Source organism: Gekko japonicus, unplaced genomic scaffold (genome assembly GCF_001447785.1).
Source record: "Gekko japonicus isolate JY-2015 unplaced genomic scaffold, Gekko_japonicus_V1.1 scaffold2649, whole genome shotgun sequence".
Classification (NCBI taxonomy): domain Eukaryota; kingdom Metazoa; phylum Chordata; class Lepidosauria; order Squamata; family Gekkonidae; genus Gekko; species Gekko japonicus.
The window spans coordinates 241,306-253,310 of record NW_015165902.1 but is presented as its reverse complement, the minus strand read 5'-3'; the positions used below and the strand labels follow the sequence as shown (position 1 = coordinate 253,310).

Genomic DNA, 12,005 nt, shown 5'->3' with positions numbered 1-12,005 from the left:
CAGCTGAAACTGAAAAGTCCCTCTTGAGTTCCCAGGTTTCATCCTTTCAAAATGAGAAGCAGTCTTACGGGGAGAAATGGCTGCCGGCTGCGCTTTGGGGATTGGAGGATCTCATATCTGAAACGGCTAGGCAAATGCCAGGCTTGAAGAAACCAACTGGTTTCATTCAGAGGTCGGTGTCCTTCAGGCAAAAGAAGAGTGATTTCAGCTAAGCAGCTCTTAATCGCTGAACATTTACAAGCGTGTCTTAAGCCAGGAGTCAGTGGACTTAGATGGCCCTGTTAATGAGGCTCAGGAAAGTCATAGGCATACCGAGTAGGACAAAATATCTGCCAGACAAGAAGTTCATCAAAGGCACTTAGAAGACTAGAAATGATCTCAAAATCTGGTGCAGTGGAATTTGTTATTAAATCTAGTACAACCCCCACCCCCAGTCCTCCTTCCTCTATAAAAGCTGCAAGATGACCCTGTCCTGTGGTGTAGATCTGGAGGCTGGATTTTTTATATATATTTACTTCACCTAATGAGGTGGCAAAGCTGGCCTGCCTTCAAGATCCTGCTGTCAAAGTCGGGCTGCCATGCAATTGAACGCAGGGGGCGGTTTCACCCAGGATTCTGAAAGGGGCTTGACTAAGGCTTTTTTAAAGTGCTGAGTCAATGTGGTCAATTTTAATTTCAGTACACTGAGAGCAACAGATGAATTAACTGAGGCATTTTTAACCCACCTTTTCTCCTACAAAAGGAGTCAAAGCAAGTTACAAGGTGAATTACAACTGTGCAAATAGAGAGAACAGGTTTTTTTTTTGGGGGGGGGACATGTACAATAAATATACAAGGTCAGGACAACCCAGCAGTGGCAGTCTAGGATCTTTAACTGGAAGGTCCGTGCGCCTTGGTGTTTAGTCATGCCGGCCACATGACCACGGAAACGTCTTCAGACAGCGCTGGCTCTTCGGCTTGGAAACGGAGATGAGCACCGCAACCCTAGAGTCGGATTCAACTGGCTTTCGAGCAAGGGAACCTTTACCTAAGTTTGCTTAGCCACAGACACACACACATACACACATACACACAGATGCTGAGATCAGACTGGAGAATCCAAAACTGTCTCTTTCTGTTGACATATTCTGCTCAGCAGAAGCCAGCAATTTCTGGGGTGTCAGCAGCAATTTCCCTGCCATTGTCAAAGGTTTCAGGGTCACAAAGGGGCCCCCCTTAATAAAGAGCACAACCTGTTGACCCACCGCCTCACCAACTTAGGAATTTGTGGGGTAGTCTTACAGTGGTTTGCCTCATTTTTCCAAAGCTGGGGACAGGGTAGTGCTAGAGGGAGAATGTCAGCTAGGTTCCCCTTCACATGCGGGGCTCCTCGGGGGCTGTCCTCTCCCCAATATTGTTTAACATCTGTATGCATCCCCTCAGCCAGCTGGTGAGGAGTTTCGGGCTGGGTTGTCACCAGTACGCTGACGACACCCGGCCATATCTGCTGACGGGTGTCTGCCCTGACACCAACCCAACAAAATCTGACTGAGGGGCTGGAGGCTGTGGTGGGATGGTTGAGGAAGAGCCAACTGAAACCGAATCCAACTAAGACAGAGGCTCTGTGGCTGGGGGGATGGGTTTCAGGATTGGGGTCCCAACTTCCCACTCGTGACAGCGCACCTCTAATACCGGCTCAAGGCATCGAGAGTTTGGGTGTGGTCTTGGATACCTCCTTGTCTTTGGAGGCCCAGATCACAAACATTTCCAAGCTGGCATTCTTCCAGCTGTACAAGACGAGGCAATTGGCCCCTTTCCTGTCTCGCCACGACCTGGCCACAGTAATCCACGCAATGGTCACCTCCAGACTGGTTTACTGTAACTGGCTTTATGCTGGCCTGCCCTTGAGGGAGGGAGCAGTGGCGCAGGTAATACAACGCCTGCCTGTAACATCTGTAGCGAACAGCCTCAAAGGCTGTTCGATTCCCCACCGTGGCCGGATTGAGCTCCCGTCCCCCGTCCCAGCTCCCGCCAACCCAGCGGTTCGAAAGATAAATAAATAAATGAGTAGATAAATGGGTACCTGCCCTAGGTGGCAGGGGGCACCCACCTCCTGGTTCCGTGCCAGGAGTGTTGGCAGCAGCAACGGAGGTGAAGACAGCGGTGGCGAAACAACAATGGCGGCTGAATTCCGGATGACCAGACCTGACGGAAGGCGGAGTGAATGCAGGACGCGGGACACAGGCAAAGCAGACAGGGCGGCGCAGCACGGCTGGAGCCGGAAGGACGTGAGCCGGAAGCTGCAGCCGGAAAGAACGTTTGCACGCAAAACACCAAGCCTCCAGGAGAAGGTCGCCGGGCAGCCAGAAAGAGGCCAGGAATAACAACACTCGGAGCCCGCCAGGAGAAGAAAAGAAGCGCTGCCAACTGGGTGTCGATAGGGAAGTCCCTCCCCTTGTGAAATGTGGCCCTAGGTAGGTTCAATCACTACTGTATAGTAGTAAAGTCTGTAAACCGCTCTGAGACCCATTAGGGGTTATGAGCGGTATATAAGTCTCATGTAAATAAATAAATAAATAAATAAATTGAGGCTGATCTGGAAACTCCAACTGGTCCAGGATGTGGCAGTGCAGATCCTGACCGGAACATCATGGACCACACATATTTAACCTGTGCTGCACCAGCTATACTGGCTCCCAGTGGAGTACCGGGTCGGGTTCAAGGTTTCGGTCCTGACCTTTAAGGCCGTGAGTGGTCTGAGACCCACGTATCTTCAGGACCGCCTCCTCTGGTTTGTCCCCTGAAGACCTTTACACTCTGCTGAGAACAACTTACTGGTGATCCCAAGCTGTAAAGATGTCCAGCTGTCCTTGACTGGAGCCAGGGCTTTTTCAACCCTGGTTCCTACCTGGTAGAACTCCCTGCTGAGCAACATCCATTCCCATGTGCAGCTCCGCAGGGTGTGCAAGGCAGCGATGTTATGCCAGGCATTTGGTTGAGGACAGCGATGGGCACCATCTTACCTGGCACTCCCTTCCCCTCCCCCCACCCTGTCTTCCCCACTTATTGCAAAACAGTAATGCATAGTGTCGGAGCTGCGGTGGCTCAAGTGGTTAAGACGCTGAACTGCAGGCTGTGGAAGGTCGGTAGTTCAGCAATTCAAGACCCACATGTGCCGCATGATGGAGTGAGCTCCCGTCTCTAGTTCCAGCTCCTGCCAACCTAGCAGTTTGAAAGCAAGAAATTGCAAGTATAGGGACCACTTCGGTGGGAAGGGAACAGCGTTCCGTGCGCCTTGGTGTTTAGTCATGCTGGTCACATGACCACGGAAACGTCTTTGGACAGCGCTGGCTCTTCCGCTTTGAAATGGAGATGAGCACCGCAACCCTAGAGTCGGACTCGACTGGCTTTCGAGCAAGGGAAGCCTTACCTTTTTAATGCATAGTGTATGTTTATTTGGTGCCATTCTGATATTATTTTAACTATCTTAACTCCTGGATTTTAAATTGTGTCATTTTGTTGGTAACCACCCTGAGCTCTGTGAATTCAGAGAGGGGCAGTATATAAATCCAAATTATAAATGAATGAATGAATGAATGAAATTCAGAGTCCATATTGTAAAGGTCTGGAAAGTCCATACCCAGAGAAAACTAAGGCCAGACAGTGCCTAGGATTGCTTATTCAGCAACTGGAGTCTTTGCATACATCAACATGGTTGGTACCCTATTTTGCAATCAAAAAGAGAGACATGTCTTAAACAACATTATTAACTTTGTGAGCTACCGGCATTAAAGCTGTGAGTGAGGAATTTGGCTACTGCATAAATTAGTTTGCTCTGGAGCCCTCCTTCCTGAGATAAGATAAAAATGTGTGAGCCGGAGGCTAAAAAACTGTGAGGTAGCTCACACCGACTCAGCTTAGAGGGAACACTGCTAGCACCAGTGTTTTTCTCTTTCAAAAATATGAGTGGATAATGTCTCTTTAATTTATGAATGTATTTAACACATTTCTACCCTGCTTTCTCAGCTCAGATGTAAAGCGGCTATCATAAGAACATAAGAGACGCCAATGTTGGATCAGGCCAAAGGCCCATCCAGTCCAACACTCTGTGTCACACAGTGGCCAGAAATACCAGTGCCATCAGGAGGTCCAGCAGTGGGGCCAGGACATTAGAAGCCCTCCCACTGTTGACCCCCCCCCCAAGCACCAAGAAGACAGAGCATCACTTGCCCCAGAGCCCCTAGCTATACCTTGTGGCTAATAGCCACTGATGGACCTCTGCTCCATATGCTTATCTAATTCCCTTTTGAAGCCGTCCATGCTTGTAGCACCCACCACTTCCTGTGGCAGTGAATTCCATGTGTTAATCACTCTTTGGGTGAAGAAGTACTTCCTTTTATCCGTTCTAACCCGAACGCTCTGCAGTTTCATGGAGTGCCCACGAGTTCTTGTATTGTGAGAAAGGGAGAAAAGTACCTCTTTCTCTACCTGCTCTTTCCCATGCATAATCTTATAAACCTCGATCATGTCACCCCTCAGTCGTCTTTTCTCCAAGCTAAAGAGCCCTAAGCGCTTTAACCTTTCCTCATAGGGAAAGTGTTCCAACCCTTTTATCATTCGAGTTGCCCTTTTCTGCACTTTTTCCAAAGCTATAATATCCTTTTTAAGGTGTGGTGCCCAGAACTGCACACAGTATTCCAAATGAGGTCTCACCATTGATTTATATAGGGGCATTATGATATTGGCTGATCTGTTTTCAATACCCTTCCTAATTCACACATGACTGTTGTAAATGATTCTCCAATCACGTTCCAAGTCAAGCAGATTCTCCTTGCTTTGTGAGCGCTAATATGGATTTCCTGTCATTTTGAAATAAGCTGCCTTTGCTTGATAAGGGAACCACATGCATAAAAGAACATTGGATGCATGCTGGGTAAGATGCTAATGACTAATTGTGATGGAGATTTTAAAAATTTCGCAATTAAAACGTTGCAGAATTGTATATTTGAATCTCTTCCTAGTGCCTTAGATATTCCCATGTATCTTAAAACAAAGATGCTACATGTAGTTATTAAAGCTTACCACAAGATGTCACTGTTAGCTAAGTATCCAGGAATAGACGTATAACAGAAGGCGGAGGCCCAATCCTGTTAAACTGCTGTACCGCAGAAATTCTCTTTCTTTTTCAGCAAGGTATATGCAATATGTGCATGATTAAGAAAGGCAACCACGATTCTTGGGGCAGGTCATGGGGTAGACAGCAGATGAAAAAATGTGGTCACGATAGGAAAAATGAATGAAAGCCTTGTGTACGGAGTGAAGAAAAGGATTTCACAGATGTATTGAAAGCCCACCTTGTCTCAGATGGAGTGGTAGGGCGCGTTGACCTATTCGGATAGCCTGTCATGCTCGTCTGCTTCAGGTGTAAGCAGAGCAGCCATGGTGGGGAAGCGAGCGGGGTGTGTGTGTGTGCAGTGGTCAGATTTGGAGACTGGGGTCTGGGGGACCTGGGTTCAGACCTCCTCCCTGCCATACGGCTGGGTGACTTTGGGCCACTTAGCTCGTCTCCCAACATAACCCATGTTGTAAGGACAAAGTGGGGGAAAGGATAATGTTGTACGCTACTCTGATCTTCTTGGAGGAAGAGTAGAATTTTAAAAATGCACTCGATATATAATGGGAAGAGTGAAAATTATTTATAAAACCACCAGAGAAACAGCCCATGATTTCTACCGCAAACCTTCTTGCCAGAGCAGTGACATGTGGGAGAATGAATGAAAGAACTAGGAGAGAAACAGAAAAGAGCTGTTGGGCTGCCTTGGCTTTCCCTTTGAAACAGGGTCCCTCTCTGCATTGTGATCTGGCAATCCTGTTTGGAGATGAGCAACTTTCTTGGCATGCCGTGAATGAACTGTCTCAAAGATATGCAGCGGGTTTAGCCACAAGGTCACACTCTAGTTGCTAAATTGTGTTGGATTTATGTGATATACTAGCTGCGGTGGCTCAAGTGGTTAAGACGCTGAACTGCAGGCTGTGGAAGGTCGGTAGTTCAGCAGTTCAAGACCCGAGTGTGCCGCATGACGGAGTGAGCTCCCGTCTCTAGTTCCAGCTCCTGCCAACCTAGCAGTTCGAAAGCAAGAAATTGCAAGTAGATAAATAGGTACCACTTAGGTGGGAAGGTAACAGCGTTCCGTGTGCCTTGGTGTTTAGTCATGCCGGCCACATGACCACGGAAACGTCTTCGGACAGCGCTGGCTCTTCGGCCTGGAAACGGAGCTGAGCACCACAACCCTAGAGTCGGATTCGACTGGCTTTCGAGCAAGGGAACCTTTACCTTTACCAGCTGTGAAAACAGATCTATAATTATCCTTTCTGAAGTTTTGGATAACGCAAATGCCTCTATTAGTGGTCTTCCTCCCCTCTTCATTCCATCCCTTATCATGTTTAATATCAATAGTCTGCAGCACATGTAAACAAAGTATGATACCTTTGTCAAATTTAATGTAATCCCTTAAAAGACAACAATTAATAGGAACAACTGTTTTGCGGGCAAGGCAGGAGAGGTGACCAAATGAGTCCATTAGTTTACAAAGTTCAGATTTGGTTCTGTTCCAGATATGGTTGCCCATTTTCTTCCTTTTCTGTCCAAGACCAGGAACTTTCTCTCACTTCGGTGTGTTCCTGTTGCTTTGGTTTTGTTTGTTTGTTTGTTTTCTGGTCTGCACATGTTTTGCTCCCTCTAGTGGTCAATGTGATATTACATCCCTCTATGACCGGCATACAACCCTGCAGCTTAAAGCTTCAGGGAGATATGCTAGACATAAAGAAATGTAATATCACATTGACCTCTAGAGGGCTCAAAACACATGCAGAGCAAACACCCCACACACACCTCAAGGAACAGGAACACACAAGTGAAGAAAAATGAGAATGTGTAAGAGCCCAATCTGAACATTTAAAAAGTTATCTTTTGCCTTTAGATTATTGTTTCATCTTATTCAGTATTGCCTGCTCTGCTGAAAACAGCTCTCTGAGGATTCAGGCAGAGATAATCTCTGGCTCTGCCTGTGGGAGACCCTTTCATCTGGAGCTTCATGAAGCAGCGCCAGGGAACTGCTACATGCTACGTCTGTTGCTGCTGATCAAACACACCACTTCTAAATAACTTACATTTAAAACAATCATTTAAAAAAAATTGTTAAACATGAATGCAGCAAGCCATGTAACGGGGGGTAGGGAGAAAATAGAAAAAATGGATAAAAAAAGAGTGAAAGGTTATGTAAAATGCTTTTATTTGTTCTCTTTATATCTGTACAATAAAATATTTTTTTTAAAAAAAACATGAATGCAGCAAGTAAACACAGTCTCAGAAAGCCCTGCCCAAATCAAAATGACTTTACTGATCTTTTCCGAAGCGATAATTGGCAAATTTCCCTGGGGAAGCAATTTTACAGAGGATAATCTGATCGCAGGTGATGGTGCTACTCAAAGTAGCATTTTGTCAAGCTTCAGTTTCATTTCACCTTGTTCCACCTCACTGCTTGCCATAATTTAGGGGGGAGGGAATTCCTGAGGGGAGTGCATGGGTACTTTGAGTGGATGCTTGTAGAAGCCATAAATACCTTTAAGATTGCGTCCCACCGCTAGTTCCCAAGGGAGCTGGCCTTGGAGACTCTTTTGCCAGGCCTGGACATAGATAAGGTAGAAGCCATAACTTCCTTTAATATTGCGTCCCACCGCTAGTTCCCATGGGAGCTGTCCTTGGAGACTCTTTTGCCAGGCCTGGACATAGATAAGGTGCCATATATCTGCCAGGGTTGCCATAGTTACAATAGGGGCCGAATGGTGACGTATGTGCGAGGTGTGGGATGTATTTTGTATTATCTATAATAGGGGCTTTTGCGTGCTTTTTTTCTCAGTTCTGACAAGGAGCCTGTTTTCCTAAAGTAAGCATATCTCAATAAACTACCACTGCTTAAGTGTGTTGTGGAGAGTGTCTTAACTGGGGGGGACCTGAGCTAATGTTCCCTCTAAGCTATGGAGCCCTGTGAGAAAAAATTCTACTTTGTGAGCTGCTGGCATTAACGTTGTGAGCAGGAGATTTGGCTGCTGCATAAATCAGTTTGCTCTGGAGCTATATCCTTCCTGGGCTATGACAAAAATGTGTGAGCCGGAGGCTAAAAAACTGTGGGCTAGCTCACACTAACGCAGCTTAGAGGGAACACTGGACCTGACACATCTCACCAGTAGATCCCAACCCATGAAGATGCTGGAGAAGATGCTCCATTAAGTATCTCCCAAACGAGCAGCTTGTCTGTGTCAACCCATTTCAGTTTAACGTAGCAGTGAACTGGTAGCCACTGAAGTGTCTATAGCCAGCAGTAGAGAAAAGATGTGCTGATATATCCTGAGCCAGATGGAACTTCCGAGCTCTTTCCAAGCTCAGCCTGATATTGAGATATACCAAGTTCCTTTGAGTATACCAACCTCCAGGTGGCACTTGGAGATCTTCCACTGTTACGGTTGGTCTCCAGATGACCAAGATCAGTTCCCCTGAAGGGAACGGCTGCTTTGGGGGGTGGGCTCTCCGGCATTGTACCCCGCTGCTGTCTCTCCCCTCTTCAAGCCCCACCCTCTGCAGGCTTTACTCCCCAAATCTCCAGGTATTTCCTGAAGTACATTATATGGTATTTACACAGGGGTCATTTCGTAGAAAAAGAGGTCCAGGAGCTCATTAGCATAACTCATTAGCATAACTCGTTTGCATAGGCCACACCCCCTGACATCACCGGAAGTGTGTCAGAAGACGACACCCACCGCTCAGGCTTCACTGGACTGTTTTGGATTGCTAGCCATTGGGGGGGAAGGTGCAGATCTGCCCTCACAGAGGAGGGAGAGCTTGGACATGAATAAAACTTGGTCTTAAAGGTGCCACTGGACTGTTTTGGACGGGGGGAGTGGGGGGGCTCTGCAACTTACCTGGCTGCTTCTTGCTCTGACTGAGGGCTGCTGGGAGCAGGGGGTGGGGCTTGTTGCATGTGCGCGCACCCTTTTATATGGTATTTACACAGGGGTCATTTCGTAGAAAAAGAGGTGCAGGAGCTCATTAGCATAACTCATTAGCATAGCTCGTTTGCATATGCCACACCCCCTGACATCACCGGAAGTGTGCCAGAAGGCAACACCCACCACTCAGGCTCCACTGGACTGTTTTGGGTTGCTAGCTGGGGGGGGGAATGCGCAGATCTGCCCTCACAGAGGAGGGAGAGCTTGTACCTGAAGGTGGGCTGGGGGTGGGCTCTGCAACTTACCTGGCTGCTTCTTGCTCCTCATGGCCTGATTGAGGGCTGCTGGGAGCAGGGGGCGGGGCTTGTTGCATGTGCCCGCCCTCTGGGCTACTTACTGCCGGAGCTCTGTTCCTGTGCGTTCCCACAGGAAATGACCCCTGTATTTACATGTTTACCAAATAAGTATGACATTGGCCATCCCTCATTAGTCTCAGGAACAGGTGAAACTGATGTACCCGTTAAAATCCTTGTGTTGTTGGGAAACCCACTCCTGATATCAGCTAAAGCCTGCAGATCAAGAAGTAACCTTGTGTCAGGGTCTCAGGGAGCAGTTTTAAGATGTAAGCCCGATACCTAAATGGAAATGTGAACCCCATCCAGGAGAGGTATATCATACAGATCTGGTCAGACAGAGACCGTTAACATCAGCATCTTCATTTTGTCTCAGTTGCATTTCCATTTATTTACCCTCTAGCTGAGCTGCAGACCGGAAGGTCGGTAGCTCAGCAGTTTGAGACCTGAGTGCCATGTGATGGAGTGAACTCCCATCTCTGGCCCCAGCACCTGTCAACCTAGCAGTTTGAAAGCAAGAAATTGCAAGTAGATAAATAGGTACTGCTTCGGTGGGAATGTAAAGCGTTCCATGTGTCTTGGCATTTAGTCATGCCAGCCACATGACCACGGAAACGTCTCTGGACAGCGCTGGCTCTTCGGCTTGGAAACGGAGATGAGCACCGCCCCCTAGAGTCGGATTCAACTAGCTTTCGAGCAAGGGAAACCTTTAACCCATTATTGCCTTTAGGCAGTCATTCAACTTACTACTTTAGGTGCTGAAGGAAATGAGAAAGAGAGCTCCTGAGCATATCTTGCTCCAAATCCCCAGAATATATTCTTGATAATATGGAAGGTATGGGAAAATGGGTTGAAGGGAAGAGCATGATTTCCCCAGCAATACTTTGTGGAACCTGTTCCCCCTCCAGTCCTATTCACGCAGTCCAAAAGCATACCATCACCATCCAGAATCACATTTCAATATTCTGCTTCTGAGCTATGAAACTTCTGAAGACCTATCTCGTACTAGGCCAGACCATTTGGCCAAACAATGATAGAGGTCCTTCTAGCTGAGATAGAAACAGATTCCAGGACCTGAGAGGCTTATGTCGTCCCTAAAACCATGTGTTCAGTCTTCCCATTGGGCAGCCCCCACGTCTGAAGTTCATTTACAGCATAGTAGCATAAATAACAACCTATAATACAACCTATACAATAAATAATAAAATATGGTTCATTATTTCAGTAAATTTCAGTTTAACTGTCCATGTGTCTTCTTCACTACGGCTTTGGGTTTTGTCAGGTCTGATTCTGCATTGTCTGTCTTTATTACAGCCATTAGACTTTGAAACGAAGAAGGCGTACACTTTCAAAGTCGAAGCTTCCAATGTCCACCTCGACCACCGCTTTCATTCCGTGGGCCCATTCAAGGACACCGCCACCGTGAAGATTAATGTGCTGGATGTAGACGAACCTCCAGTTTTTAGCAAGCCTTTTTACACCATGGAGGTTGATGAAGATACTCCAGTTGGGACTATTATAGGAGCTGTAACAGCCCAAGACCTTGATGTCGCCAACAGTGCTGTCAGGTGAGATGATGGTCTCTGACTTCCTGTCTCAATTTCCTCCGTGGAATCAGTTTTGCAAAAAATATATATATACTAACAAAAGAATTCCGAGGAGGCTTTAAAAACTATTTAAAACGGGTGGTGGAAAGTGCCGTCCAGTCTCAGCTGACCTATGGTGACCCCGTGCGGTTTTCGAGGCAAGACACATTCAGAGGTGGTTGGCCATCACCCAGCTCTGTGGGACTTGTTGCATGTGCCCGCCCCCTGGGCTCTTTACTGCCGGAGCTCCACTCCTGTGCGCTCCTGCAGGAAATGACCCAGGTGGTCTCCCATCCAAACACTGACCAAGGCCAGGCCTTTTTAGCTTCTGACATCTGATGAACAAGGCTTGCTAGGGATGGGCAAGCCATTCTGATTCTGCTTCCCCCCAAAAAATAATGATACCATGGTGGTTTGTGGAGGGGGAGGGGTTGTTACCTTTCACTAAAATCCATTGCTGGTTTGTTTGGCTTTTTTTTTGTCTTCTACCCCATACTCCTGTACCCCACAACACTGCCCTGGGCCTCAAGGCTTCAAGTTGAGAGTTCAGTCCATGCCAATGAAGTGGAGCCGGCAAGGTTATCTGGAACCCTTCTGTAGCCTTAAGCCTAACCGTGCTAATACGTTTGTTTTTTTAATCGCCCTTATTTTATGTACTTTGTAGTCCACCTTTCAATCTGATACATTGCTTAGTCCTTAATTAAATATTTGATGTAGTGTCTGAAATGAAGTAATAGTTTTCGGTGGTGGCTGTCTGTTTGTTCTTCCTGGCAATTTCTCTCTCACTTCTTCTCCGATCCATCCTGACTCGTACCACTATATTAAAAAAGGAAGGCACAGAAAACAGTAAAAGGAAGATGATAATGAATAATTGTCTTAATCTCTCCTGATGCACAAGTGGACTGTAGACTGCAGACAATCCTATCAGGCACTGTCTGAATCCGATCTCTCGATGCAATCTGTCTGTACAATGACACCCCACCCCACCCCCGGTTGCATTTACACTTTCTGAGAAGGTGCAGTGGCCAGATCCAAGAGACCTCTTTGGAAAGGGGAGGCTCAGTTATCTTGGCCATTCCTG

The 12,005-nt window shown here is 47.0% G+C and overlaps 1 protein-coding gene across 1 annotated transcript in view; it reads left to right on the top strand.

Annotated features, from left to right (window-relative positions):
* The first annotated feature begins 2,156 nt into the window (after window positions 1-2,156).
* Window positions 2,157-12,005, top strand: part of LOC107110576 (cadherin-12-like) — a 46,212-nt gene continuing 36,363 nt past the window's right edge. The window contains exons 1-2 of the mRNA XM_015411374.1: window positions 2,157-2,352; window positions 10,621-10,906. Of these exons, the coding sequence (XP_015266860.1) occupies window positions 2,157-2,352; window positions 10,621-10,906 (482 nt within the window). The remainder of the gene's footprint in view (window positions 2,353-10,620; window positions 10,907-12,005) is intronic.